The sequence below is a fragment of the Epinephelus lanceolatus genome, chromosome 3 (genome assembly GCF_041903045.1).
Source record: "Epinephelus lanceolatus isolate andai-2023 chromosome 3, ASM4190304v1, whole genome shotgun sequence".
Taxonomy (NCBI): domain Eukaryota; kingdom Metazoa; phylum Chordata; class Actinopteri; order Perciformes; family Serranidae; genus Epinephelus; species Epinephelus lanceolatus.
The window spans coordinates 18480547-18495622 of NC_135736.1; the positions used below are offsets into that span (position 1 = coordinate 18480547).

General features: G+C 40.4%; 1 protein-coding gene across 1 annotated transcript; it reads right to left on the reverse strand.

The window, feature by feature from the left end:
- Nucleotides 1-1955: 1955 nt before the first annotated feature.
- On the reverse strand, nucleotides 1956-12245 carry LOC117255053 (phospholipid phosphatase 3-like). Its single transcript, XM_033623605.2, has 6 exons — nucleotides 11775-12245; nucleotides 5190-5347; nucleotides 4786-5072; nucleotides 4633-4690; nucleotides 2970-3146; nucleotides 1956-2879 (listed from the first exon to the last, which is right to left on the reverse strand). The coding sequence occupies exons 1-6, from the start codon at nucleotides 11980-11982 to the stop codon at nucleotides 2787-2789; spliced, it is 981 nt and encodes a 326-aa protein (XP_033479496.2). The 5' UTR covers nucleotides 11983-12245; the 3' UTR covers nucleotides 1956-2786.
- Between the last annotated feature and the right edge of the window lie 2831 nt (nucleotides 12246-15076).

A 15076-nucleotide genomic window follows, 5' to 3' on the forward strand; every position in this document is an offset into this window, starting at 1 on the left:
AAGAAATAAAGATAAAAGTACTGTTACACACAGTGGTTGAACAGTACCTGTACTTTACGTTAGTACCTCCATTTCCTGCTACATTATATTTCCACTCCACAACTCTATAAAACACTGCACTTCTTGCCCCACTACCTTTATCTGACAGCTACAGTTTGTAGTTACTATACTAAACATCAGAGGTGTGGACCCGAGTCACACGATTTGGATTGGACTTAGACTCAAGTCACAAATTTGATGACTTCAGACTTGACAAAAACAAAACAAACCCCTTGCAACTCGCCTTGGATTTTCAGACATTAACACCAATGACTTGTGACTTCACTTGAGCCCCTTTTACACCTCTTCAGGGCACGAATTTCACGCCCTTATGCCTCTGCGTCGCACAGGTACAGTCGCGAAATGGGGGGACACATTTGTCTCACCTTAAAGCAGGCAGTGGAGGAAGTAACAGTGTCAAAACAATGTCTGCATAAAAGGGACAGCTGGCAGGACAGGACCATGGGTGGGATGAGTGTGACAACTGGCGATTGTATTGTATTATGCGTTCGACCCACCAGGAGACTTAAAAAGCAGGTAGCAGCAGTTAGCGGCTAACTTAAAGAAGAAGAACAGTGAATGTCAACAAATTGGGAAAAACAATGATCTCCAGGAGATCTGGAGCAGAGGGCGAGATCAGCCGACATATAACAGGGACAGTAAATGTTGTTGCCATGTTAATGCCGGAAAGGAAGCATAATGACCTAATGTTAAATCACTGAGTACCAGATGGAAAAAAGAGAACACCAAAAATAATTTGTGTACCAATCTTTGCAGTGGTGAACAAAAAATGAATTGCAATATGAAAAATACTTAGGTTGAAATGTTCTTCCAACGAACTTTTAACAAATGAATACACATTTTTCAGGACTTGAAACTCAAGTTTAGGACTTTGGACTTTGGTTGTGCAAAGAATATTGACTTACAAAACAATGACTACCCCACTTCTACTAAACATAGGATGATTTTAAAATATGAAGCATCATTACAAATTAAAAGTTCAGTGTGTAGGGTTTGGTGGCATCAAGTGGTGAGCTGAACAAAGCTGAAACTTCTCACGTGCCAAGCGTGTAGGAAAACTACGGAGGCTGATGCAAAAAAGCATATGGCTCTATTTAGAGCCAGTGTTTGATTTGTCCATTCTGGGCTACTGTAGAGCAACACAGCAGACTCTGTGAAAGAAGACCCGCTTCTTATGCATATATAAACGGCTCATTCTAAGGTAACAAAAACACATCAATTCTTATTTTCAGGTGATTATAAACTACTGAAAACATAGTAATGAATAATGAATATTTCACTACTTCTGCCAACAGACCACTAAATCCTGCACACTGTACCTTTAAACAACCCAACCTCACCCCACCTAAACTAGCTATACTGAAATGCTTCTTATACATATTTGCATCAGTATTCATAATACAGTAGTATTGTTTATAATTCTATAATTCTGACAGGGACCATTGGGCTGTTTAACTAGTACTTTAAATTTGGATACCTAGGTATGTTTTGCTGATAATACTTTTATTTATCTACAATTTTTGGTAGATTATTCTGATTTTTCTCAGGTGGTTGGTGGAGACCAAAAACAGAGCTAAAAGAGAGTAAATTTCAGAACGGCATTTGTCAGGTGGCAGAAACATTTCTCTAAATTAATGCTTGTCTACTCATTCACAAATATCGGCAACTGTTTGCTAACAGTTGCCCTATTAACTTTATTAATATGGCAAACATAGCTTCTTGCTTTGCTAGAAAGTGTCCATTTAACTCAAATAGCTTAAGGATGTACAGTAATCATCTTTCAGAGCATTATGCAGTAATATTTAAAAATGTTTTTCTCAAAATGTGTGTGTTACGTTAGTATTTTAGCAAGACACACAAACCAACCATAAGAGACAATGATTTAAAAAAAAAAAAAATCACATTTTCTTTAATGATCTGAGTGCTCTTGGAGTGGTAAGTAGTCTAGCAACATACATAGGATTATATAAAAAAAAGTCTGACAGCTAGTGGCGTCCGTACTTTTAAAACATGGATTATATCTATCGACATTCTCATAGTCATTCTCTCATTAAACAATAATAAACTACACACAGAAGCACGGACACATCCTACCACATCTATATGGTACAACACATTCGGGAAATGAGTTGCTTTCTCGCTATTTGTGTTTTCCTTCAACACCATTACATTCACTGGGTTTATGTAAAAAAAAAAAAAACTACAGTACAACATATATTACACGTTTGTATAAAATATATTACATACTACGTACCAAATCTTTGCAAAGTGGTAATTAATAATACTAACATGAAATTTTAAAAAAAAGTGCTTTTACAGTATCATTCGAGTTGTACAAAATCTGTATATATTTACAGGTGACATAGTGGTTGCTGTGTGTTCAGGATTCAGTCGTATCATCTCACAGGTAAGTATCACATGTGAAGCTAAGGTCAGTCACAAGGACAAAAGGTGGAGTGCTCAGGCTGCTTACACACTGCTCCAGCTGAGCAGCCAGTATAGTTTTCAGCACCCTCCCTCTTCCCTTCTCCCAGTTCATATGTTTTTAACCACATACAGGATCTCACGGGCTAGACTCCCTCTCTCTCGCACTCTGTCCCAATACTGAGGTATGTGGTTTGACTTCACAGGAAATGGTCTCACATTCTTCAAATCTCTTGTATATTCAAACTAGACTACAGGCAGCAGGTGGACGCTAGCACACGCGGGGTTGGTGGAGGTGAGGTTTAGCAGACTGTATGGTGGGGTGACAAGGGGCTGTCCAGGGTCGGAGACAGATCTGAACTTGAGCTTTTAAACATGGACGAGATGTGGAAGGCCTGAGAAACAAACAAACACAACCTTAAGATTTCAACAGACGCTGACATGTGGACACGCACTGATGCACAAAAACGAACAGGTATACTGACCACCCAGTAAGCAGTGAGGGCTCCCTGTATGTAGCCTGTTAGCACGTCGGACGGGTGGTGCCTGTAGTCTGAGATGCGGGTCAGACCTGTGTAGACTGCCAGCAGAACTAGGAAGAACTGGATTGCCGGCCTCAGCAGCCGAGCCCCACGCCATGTCAGCCGCGCCTGCAGGTAAAACTACATGACAAAAATAAAAGATAGGTTATTTAATGCAGAGAAAAATAAGGTCATTATCTGTTTCTGTAAATTATAGCCAAGATGTTTTTTTAACATTAAAGGAAAACTCTATCCATTTAATAGATTCCCCAGCCGAGCAGCCGGTATACTTTATACTAGTTTTGTTACTAGTTTGGCCTTTTTTTTTCTAATTTTTCCCATTATAAGTAGATTTTATCATATTTATGTAGGCCTATATTTTATATCAGTTTTATGTCCTTTGATGTACTCTCATTTTAAATTGCTGTTCATGTAATTTATACCAATGTAAATGGAAGATGGACTTTCATTTGTACACTGCCTTTCTAGTCCACAGACCACTTAAAGTGCTTTTAGACTACATGTCACATCTCCCATTCATACACTGGTGGCCAAAGCTGCCATCTGCTCACCTAAATATCAACACGCATTCACACACCAGCGGCCATCGGGAGCAATTTGGGGTTCAGTATTTTCCCCAAGGATACTTTGAGCTGAAAATCCAACCACTGATCCTCCAATTAGTGGACAACCCACTCTACCTCCTGAGACACACCTCCCCTTAAACTCAACATGTTTACTTTGCTTGCATTATGTGTATTCCAACAGTATAAATTCCATCTGTACAGACTTATGATGTCACACAAGTTTGATTTTTCAGGGCCTTTCTCCAAAATGAAGCCCTCAAGGAATACTTCACCCACAAAACCACCATTTGGTTTTTATCTGAGAATGTATGAGAGGCTTAATGTATTAAAAATGTCAATATAGATACAACTGACTTGCAGATTCATGAGATGCAATGTGCCAAATACAGTACAAAATCTGATGCACTCTGTAGATTCCAAGGTCACAAGCAATAGTGAAAACTAGTATCAACAGTCTTGTTGGTGCATTAAATATGCCTCAGTTTTTCATCCCTTAACCCTTTTTTAACAAGGAAGCCAAGCCTGCCCACGCACACAAGGTTGCAGACACATTAATATGCTGTATGCATACATGTACATATGCAGGCACTTGCAGGAACACACACACAAGCTACCATAAACACATATCAATGCAGGAGCTTGTGCACACACACACACACACACGTACAATAGAGGAGAGCAGTGAGGCGGTGAGGCGAGGTCACACTCCTCCCACCGCAGAACAAAGCTGTCTCTGTTTGTCCCATTTCTCCTTTCAGTCCTTCTCTTTCTCCCTCTCCTCTTTCATTCCCTTGCTTTCTGCTGCTAACTGGACTGATGATGGCTGCCTGTTTCATTCATTCTCTCTCTGCATTTTATAGAGAGATGGTAATTGGAAATTGGAGAGACAGTAAATTGTGTTTGCCAGTGTGTGTGTATGTGTGTGTGTGTATGTGTATGTGTGTGTGTGTGTGTGTGTGTGGGGGGGGGGGGGGGGGGGGGGGGGGGGGGGATGTGTGGAAAAAGAGAGCAATAGATAGAAAGAAGATAGAAATACTCACTGCTAAATAGAGCATTGTGTACATCGCGAAGGAAGCGTGGCCAGAGAAGAAGGACTTCCTAAAAAATTGGAGAAGTATTTAGAATAACACAGAACAAAAACACAATATATAACACGTGCTTTAACACACACACACACACACACACACACACACCTGGCCTCCTCCTCCAACCGGTGGTCAGGCTGGCGGCAGTTCACTGTTGCAACATAGGTTCCAGGTGTGCAGTTGAGTGATGCATAGGTGACACCGCACACAGACAGGAAGTGCGGTCGCAGCCGCCCAACACTCAGCTTGGCCATGTTGGTTAGCGACTGGCCGACGCAGCAGCCAAACAGGAAGCAGCCCAGCTCCTTGTACAGACAGGACACATACAGGTTCCTCACAAAGGCCTTGGAGCTGACGCTTTTGAAACGAACCCGGTAACACTCCCCGAGGGCGATCTAGACAGGGACATGTAGTGAGAAGCGTCACATTACATTCTCCTCACCCTCACATTGTGTAAAATGAATAATGTACTGATTGCCATGATAGCGATGATCAGGGTGATGAGCACTCACAGTGAGGCCAGTGATGATGATGCCACCGGCGATGAGTAACTCATCTGGTATGGCCTCCCGATGCAGATAAGGGTAGGTGATGCTGGGGTCCCCGCACATGAAGCCCCTTCTGTAAGGACTCACTGCCTTCAGCTCACACGCAAAGAAAGGGATGGAAGCTGCACAGAAGGAGGAGAAGGGAGAGGATTTGATATCACAACAATCCCCAGTGGGAGTATAGACATTCCTGTTTGTGATGGGAAAGCGGAGATGATGTGTGGGAGGAGAAGAGAGGAGCAAAACTAGAGGATGAGCGGGGGCGATTTAAGAAGAACCTAAAATATGCATGTCTCTCTTTCCAGCTCTTAACCATGTTATATTCAGTGTTACCCATTCATGCTTACAGACAAGTGCTGGGTGTCACTTGAACATGATACTGGTGTCAAACTAACACCTGTGGCTCTGTACCAAAACCACCATGATAATCTTTTCAGTACTTTACTCCAAGTTAACTAAAAAAGTCTGTCTACAATATGCTTTTTTGGTCATGCTAGCAGCTTGCCTCTGAGAATGGCAATGCTGGTTGGATGGTTGGTCCAACAATTTGGTCCAAGCCGAAATATCTCAGCAACTGTTGGATGGATTGCCATCAAATTTTGAACAATCATTCACGGTCTCCAAAGGATTACGTGATTCCCTGACTTCTCATCAAGCACCATCATGAGGTAAACATTTCAGTTTGCCCCAAACTTTGGTTTATGACCAAATACCTGCAAAACTAATGCCATTGCCATGTGGCTGTGTTTTGCTAATCTTTTAAGCTAGTGCGAAGGTAGTGGTATCTTGTGAAACTTGACAACCTAAAGGCATCCACTGGTACCGACCACGTCGACATAGCTTGTTTGGAGGGCGGCTAAATAATGCTCCGACTTAGGCTAAATTTTGGCGAGGGAATGACTTGAGTCAACAAAGGGGTCCCTTGAATTCTCACCTCAAGATATCTAAATGAAAATGGGCTCTATAGTTACGAGTCTCCCCTAAACTTGAAGAGGCTTGCTCCCAGTAATACTCCTTCAAATTCAAGGTGTATATTTGTCTTTTTAAAAACCAGCCTACTTGGTGAACAATAAATCTACTAACACAGATGCACAACACATTAAAAGAAGACTCTTGTGTAACTCAAAATGTTAACTGTGCCAGTATTAGTCTGTGCACATCAGATAATTAGAAATATTAACTTTAAAATAAGAAGTATATCAGTATGTGATTCCTTAACTCTCATGCTGACATCGTTTAAAACTAACCTATTTAGTTCAACAGCATCAAGACTTCCTGAAATTCAGTTATGGCTTCTGATTTTGGCGTGCCACCCCAAGATTTTCAGTGACCCCATCTGGCCACCACAATGAAAAATTTCTGGGGGCACCACTGGCAACTATTGGATGGATTGCCATCAAATACTCACGGTCTCCAGGGGATAAATCCTGCTGACTTTGGTGATCCCCTCACTTTTCATCCAGCATGATCATGAGGTAAACATTTAATTTGCCACAAACTGGTTTATGACCAAATACCTGCAAAACTATTACATTTCCCATAAGCCTCAGCTGAACTTTGTATCTAGTGCCAACCAGGCCCCCAAGAGGAGTGCTGGGCTGTGATGCCAGTTTTTGTAGTGGCCAAATAGTGGTACTGCAATTTCCTGGGTCTGTCACACAATGGCATTGGGTCCAAAAAGATTCTTTCCCATGGTCTTACATTAGGAAAGAAATGTCTATAAATCAATGGATGATTTTTTTTTGTTAGCATCACAACCACTGTGAAATGACTCATTCCACTATAAAGCTTTAATCCACTTGGTCCGATAACATTTCAAAAGCGAAAAAGGGCTGCAAGATATAATTGTTTTAAACTCATTCAAGCTAGCGGAGCACTAAACTGGACGTTGGCTGCTTGGTTACGCTCAGCCGTGCTCAGCAGCCCAAAGTCTCTAGCGCGCCTGCTCTATAGGTCCAATGTTGCGGAAGCCAACATGGTGTCACTCTGAAGTCACTGAAATCCAGCGCTTGAGTAGACTCACAAGTCAGTCTTTACGTTGCAGAACCAATAGTAAATCTGCAGGGCGGTCCTTCGGTGGCTCGCTGAACTCTTGTGCTCGTAAACATAGTCCGACTCCGTTAAAAGTTTTAAACAAAGTCGCTGTAAGTCCTTCATTTCCACAATCTTGTGGACTGAGCACACGTTTGATAAAACAGAGTTAAATCTCTCGACATCCATTTTCAAGCTCTCTGTGTGTTTGTCTCCTTGCGGGCGAGAAAAGGGGGTGCACACAACCCTGTCCTTTTTTCCTAAAACTTACCGTGTGACTTTGTTGCCTAAACCCATGTGTGTTCGTTTTTGGAGGGGAAAAAAAGTGTCCCTAGACTATCAGAAGGCGGAGATCTCTGATTGCCTGGTGGCGAGACTAGCGCTTGAGCAGTGACTTGTGGCATCAGACACTGACGAAAACGCCATCCTTTAACATTGGCATGATACACAACAAACATTGACTTAGATTATAAAGCCAAACCCTGTCCTTTTTTCCTAAAACTAACCGTGTGACTTTGTTGCCTAAACCCAACCATGTGTGTTCGTTTTTGGAGGGGAAAAAAAAGTGTCCCTAGACTATCAGAAGGCGGAGATCTCTGGTTGTCTGGTGGTGAGACTAGCGCTTGAGCAGTGACTTGTGGCGTCAGGCACTGACGAAAAAAGCCATCCTTTAACGTCGGCATGATACGCAACAAACATTGACTTGGATTATAAAGCCAAACCCTGTCCTTTTTTCCTAAACCTTACCATGTGTCTTTGTTGCTTAAACCCAACCATGTGTGTTCGTTTTTGGAGAAAAACAAAGAAAAAAAAAGTCACTTCGCAGTGTTGTACTGACGTAGTGTGTTTATTTTGAAAGAGACTGTATGTAAATAGTAAACTTCCTGTGAAAACAGAACTGTATTTTGAAAGAAGACAATGCATGTAACAGGCAGAACTTGACATGGCCTCCCAGAACGTTGACAATTAATGCACCCAGAGTACTTGGAAAACTGTATCTGGATGTGGAATGTCCATGTCCAAAAAATGTGTTGCAGAAGAAGTGCCAATCATCCAGGTAATTTCACAATGCAGAAATACTTAAAGAACCACTGAGCAACTTCCATTGGAATGAATATAGCTCTGCTAATGCTCAGCCAATGCTGTATCCAGGTCTCTCAATACATCCACGCTAAACAGATATTTGACAATGGACATTTACCTGTTTAACATCAACATGTTAACACTGGCATTATAAGTAATGCTAGCATTTAGCTTGAAGCACTGTTATGACAAAGTGCAGCCTCACAGAGCCAATAACATGTAGATGCTTTTAACAGAAGAAGCCAAACTTCTTAAATTCCTAATGTTGTTTCAATACAGGCAGCCTTACAAGAACTTTGATGGAAATCCCCAGCTCAAAACCAACAAAAGAGTGATTTTAATCTGATCAAATAAATAAGAGTACAAGGATTGTTTCGTTTTTTTAATGCCAGCTTAACGTGGCAGTTCTTGATACTTCAGTGCCACAAAAGCACTGATGTTAGATACCCAGCACCAGTGCAGATATGAGTACTTTGACTCTTCATCCTTGTCACACACAAGAGACACAGTATCTACTTGATCACAGATGAAAGTTATAAGGTCTAAAATCCAAAAGAGAAATTAATGTAACAGAAATTCAAAGCTATAACAAACTGACAGGGAATATGGCAGTGGGGAGACTGAGGGAAGGTCAAATAAAGAATAGTTTACAGGAAAGTGAGGGTGGGAACCCTGACTGTTTCTCTGGAAAGCAGGCAGAGCTCAGCAGAGACCCAGCTTGGATTGTGCGTGTGTGTGTGTGTGTGTGTGTGTGTGTGTGTGTGTGTGTGTGTGTGTGTGTATTTCTGTTGATGAGAAGAGAAAGGGGGGTTGTTTGTGACTTCAGTTCAAGTCTTCCCTACAAGACAAAGAGCAAATGCCGCAGCAGACCAGAGCCAGAACCAGGCTCACACTGTCTCTGTTTGTCTCTGGGTGTCCTTCTCTCTCTCTCTCTCTCTCTCTCTCTCTCTCTCTCTCTCTCTCTCTCTCTCTCTCTCTCTCTGTTGCATGCCTGCACACACTCAGTAGAGAGAGGGAGAGAAAGACAGAGAGAGACTCCCTCCCTTCTACACATGTCCAATCTGTTGTTAATACAAAACAGACTACCACTCCGTCCAGCTTTTTCCAATTAGCCGACATTATATAACCCCCTCCTGTCACATATAGGGACCATGGGAGGGATCAGCAATTACAGTCATGTGCACATGCACACACACACACACACACACACACACACACACGCAGTAGATCGTGCATTTATTTATTTATACCAAATACAACTCCCCCTGGCCCGGCTCTACCCTGAGAACTGGGGGTTGTCATGGAAACTGTAGAATTCCCTAGGCAATGCACGAACCAGCTGGCACGGAGCGCTCGGGAGCGCGCACAAGTGGAAAAAAGAGAGCCAGAAATACATGTAGACGGAGAAAGAACTTAAAAAACTCTTTTTTGCCTCTACTTACAACCCTGGCGTTAATCTGCAGCTCATATTCTGCAGACCCACATGCCTGATCATCAGCCTGAGTGTAGCTACTGATTGGCCTTGTTGACTAAATAAGAAGGGATGGAAACAAAGCAGAACAGAACTCATCATGTTCAAGTTCACCCTCACCAGACCAGAGATACCTTATAGGAAGGAATACATTTATTAGGGAATTCACCTGTAGTCTTCAAAGTTAAAAATGAATGTCCATTTCCTTTACAAATATGCACATAATGATTACTTTCATTTTTGATTAATATAATATAAGAAATCACAATTGTAATAATTACACAACATGGATCAGACCGGATTGCTTGTTTTGTCCAACTAAAGATTTACATTAACAATTTTAACATAAGAAAATAGAGCAGCAAATCCTTGCAAATGAGAAGCTGAAGCCAAAAGATACTTTACATTTTTGCTGAAAAATGACCTAAATTGCTCTTTTACTTCTATCAATCGACTAATTCATTATTCAACTTTTTGTTTCAACTAAAAAAAGTGCACAGATGAAGTTATACATGAGTAAAAGAGACTTTAAATCAATATAAAATATCAGCAAATAAGTGCATAGTGCAATTTAGTACCACTCACATAGCTTATGAATGGATGGAGAAAATAACAAAAACGCCTTTCAATATAATGCAGTTCAGTGCAAACTAGGGCCGTAACGGTACATGTATTTGTGTCAAACCGTTTGGTACATGACTTTCGGTTCGGTACGACCCTGTACCGAATTATTGGGCGCAGGATATTATTTTATTTTATTTTATTTTGTTTTGTTTTCATTCCGTTTTTGCGAGCCGAACCATTTAAAATATCTAGTTCCCCGACGGACATAATTGAGTGACGGACCGAGTCCTGTAAATCTCCGCTTTCACTTTGTGCAGCGCATTCTCGCATTTTGACAACATGGCAAGTGAGCCTGACGAACCTGAAGACCCACCTGCAAACCTTAAGTCCTCCGTTTGGGAACACTTTGGTTTCAGGGTAAAATACGAAGATGGAAATAAACAAGTTGACAAGACAAAAGCAGTGTGTCGACACTGCAGAACAGCGGTCGGGTATGTACTTGGAAATACGTCTAACATGCTAACGCATCTAAAGCGACACCACCCGAGTTTGAACGTTAACCGGCACGACTAGAAAAAGCAATCTAGTGCAAACTACGATATCATCGTTGTTTAAAAAGAAAGAGCGTTTCCCTGACCATCGCGCTAAAGAAATAACCAACGCCATTGGAGTTGAGTAAAATTGTTTAAGCTGCACTTTAGATATAAGCATGTTTTGTTTACTGCACTTTAACAAAATGGGAAAGCTAAGTAAGTTCCTAGTAAAACTGAATCTGAGCAGGCTTTAAAGCTGACCAGCTGCACTATACGTTTTATTTTAATTGAGTAAAACTGTTAAAACAGAAATGTATATTTATATTTTTCATTCAAAAAATGTGTTAAAAAAACAGCAGGATTTTATTTTTCACTTTTATATTTCTATTTTCATTCAAACAATGTGAAAAAGCAGGATTATATATATATTTGCTTCATTCAAAAATTGTGTAAAAAGAGTTAACTGCTATGGTGGTATGTTTTAATAAGGTTACCAGTAAGTAAAAGATATTTAATAGTTGTCTATTTTTTTCATTACTGTACCGAAAAAAAACGAACCGTGACTTGTGTCCCGAGGTATGTACCGAACCGAGGTTTTTGTGTACCATTACACCCCTAGTGCAAACAATACACCACATGGCCTCAACATGGACCACAGAGTTGTATCAGCACCTCTTTGACACACACTGAACTAAAATGTACTCACAGATATGTTATAATGGCACTATTTTGTTGGGGTGAATGATATTGCACAGGTGCCACTTTGTAGGCTACATCAGCAAAGTACTACGCAGCAATGCATTCAGCAAGTCAAAAACAAACAAACAAACAAATCCTAAGTATTTGTGCTGAATTTTATGTATTTACCCAGGAAGAGGCAGAGGAGGTCTAAGCCCACCAGAAGTTTTCTCTTGGATAATGCCGGGCCAGTTATCTCTATGAATTTCTTCCCAGTACCATTCTCCATCCCTATCCCTGCTGCAGCCAGGCTGCTCTTGTTGTCCGTCAGTTTGAGCTGGAGGTCCGCGCTGGAGACGGGCACACCGACACTGTGCGTCCCAGATTTATCCAACATGACGATTGGCTGCGGGTGGAAGCTCGGAGTAAAAAACTTGTTGGCACCAAAAACTTAGGAGCGCACTCGAGCTACTCATGTGCAGAGCTGCGGAGAGACTGTAAGTAACCCCACAAGCTGGCACAGTATTATGCTCCCACGTGTCGCCTCTTTGTCAGAGTATAGTTTTTACGCATTTTTTAATTGCATCACAGAGTCTGCAGGACTCGCCCTGACTCGCTGCAGGGTATCCGTCACCTTGAAGATATGAGCCACGGTGCAGCGGAAAACTCCTGACTGGTTGCGCAATAAACACTCGAGTAACTCTCTCTTCTCTCTCTCTCTCTCTCTCTCTCTGTGTGCGCATTAAAGAGGCTACATATTTAGGATGTGACTATAATTTCCGCGAACATGAGAGGAAGAGCACCAAATGCACGAGATGTGTGTCACGGTGACGGTGGTGATCCACACCAATGTAATCTGGGAGAGCTCTATGATTCACCTTTCACCTTAATTTTATTCCTCTTAAAATTCCATTCATAAAATCCCGAGCTGACCTGAACAGCTGCAGTCATTACCCGAAACTCTTATAACTGTGAAGTAACTCAAGGATTAGACAGTAACCTTTAGCAATATGACACTTGAAAATATTGCCACACTGATTTGATGAATCTAATTCATCATATGTGTAAATCTGCAGTAACCATTTTCATTTCTGTCCTTGTTATCGCTGAATCAGCATCTTGGCATGTTGCCAACATTATTGTTGCTTCTCAGTGTGAACTCCAAAGGATTTACATAGTAACCCATATTAATGTGTCATAAATACATTTAGTAATAGATCACTTATCCTATAGGCCAATAATCAGCAGTGTATATCCTTTCTGTCTGGTAATACAGTTGTGAATTTTGGTAATCAAATGAAAAATGCTTATAAATTGTTATTTAGCATTCCAAGTATTAATAAATTGAATGTATACGTCCCACTAGTCAAAAGGGTTTTTACAACCTGGCATTTCATATGTTGTTGTCATTAATAACTATTCTGTAAAGCTTTAATAAATAATTAAAATAATAGTTTGACGTTTGGGGAAGATTAAAAGATCGATAACTTTCTCTTGTCTGTATGGTAAATGTGGAGCTACAGCTGGCAACTGGTTAGCTTAGCTTAGCATAAAGAGTGGAAACAGGGGGAAATGGCTAGCCTAGCTCTGTCAAAATGTAAATAAATCTGCCGACCAGCACCTGTAAAGCTCACTAGTTAACATGTTCTGTCTTCTTTATTATTATTATCATTATTATTATTATTATTATTATTATTATTTAAGTATAAAGACTTCACTATGTGCTGGTCTATTTCTTGGCTGGGTGCAGTAACTTCCTGGAGAGGGCTGGTCTATCTCTTGGCTGGGTGAAGTAACTTCCTGGAGAGGTCGGGTCTATCTCTTGGTTGGGTGCAGTAACTTCCTGGAGAGGGTTGGTCTATCTCTTGGTTGGGCGCCGTAACTTCCCGGGGTCTGTGTTGCCCAGCCAAGACATGATAAAGCCATTCATTACAAAATATAAACACTTAAGAATAAAAGTACCCTAAAGGCCAAATAACTTTACTTAAAACATTACAGATTTTCTTGTTTTTATTCATCATTATGTTGTCATTGAAGAAGAGTCAAGTACAAAATGATATATGGACAATAAAACATCATATACACTTATATTCTAATTTACATAATATATCATATTATTATCACACTGTACTAATATGGAGGTAACACTACAATAAGGTACACAAAATTAAAGTAGTTACTGAGGAACTACTGAGGAACTAATGAGTAGTTACTGAGGAACTACGGTACACAAAATTAGAGTAGTTACTGATGAACTAATGAGTAACTAATGAGTAACTAATGAGGAACGAATGAGTAACTAATGAGGAACTAATGAGGAACAAATGAGTAGTTACTGAGGAACTAAGCTACACAAAATTAGAGTAGTTACTGATGAACTAATGAGGAACTAATGAGTAACTAATGAGGAACGAATGAGTAACTAATGAGGAACTAATGAGGAACTAATGAGTAGTTACTGAGGAACTACGGTACACAAAATTAGAGAAGTTACTGATGAACTAATGAGGAACTAATGAGGAACGAATGAGTAACTAATGAGGAACTAATGAGGAACAAATGAGTAGTTACTGAGGAACTAAGCTACACAAAATTAGAGTAGTTACTGGGAAACTAATGAGGAACGAATGAGGAACTAATGAGGAACGAAAGAGTAGTTACTGAGGAACTAAGCTACACAAAATAAGAGTAGTTACTGAGGAACGAATGAGGAACGAATGATGAACTAATGAGTAGTCACTGAGGAACTAAGGTACATAAAATTAGAGTAGTTACTGAGGGACTAATGAGGAACTAATGATGAACTAACTATTAGTTAATAGTCAGTTCTTCATTAACTCATGATCAAATTTCAGAGGAGTAGTTAATGAGGAACTAACTATTAGTTAATGGTCAGTTCTTCAGTAACCCCTGATCAAATTTCAGAGGAGTAGCTACTGAGGAACCAATGAGGAACTAACTATTGGTTAATGGTCAGTTCTTCATTAACTCATGATCAAATTTCACCCGTCCATTAGTTAACCTTTTTATGTCCTAAAGTAAAGTGACACATAATAAGTAGTCTTTCATTACATTATCATCATCTTTACAATTAGTTCATTAACAAATAAAATCACAGACAGCAGGATTCTTGAGAAGAGTTTAATTAATTATTTTCAGACCACATACACATTAATATGACCATCCATGTTATTCTGTACAAGGTGCTGACACACCAAACCGACATCAAAGAACTAGCGGCAACGAAAGCCAACTGTTGCATCGTCTACGTCGCCTCACGTCACCCTGTGTCAGTTGCATTTGAACACACCACAAAGACTACACCCAAGGCTTGAAACTGTTACTCATTTATTTTGGCACTGCCCCATTGTCAAATGACTCTGGAGTGATATTTGTAATTTTATTGCGGACAATATTAAAAAATAATTTAAGCAGTTTTGGAGGGATGTGCTGTTTGGACTTTTTGACTTTAACAGAAATACGGCAAAACC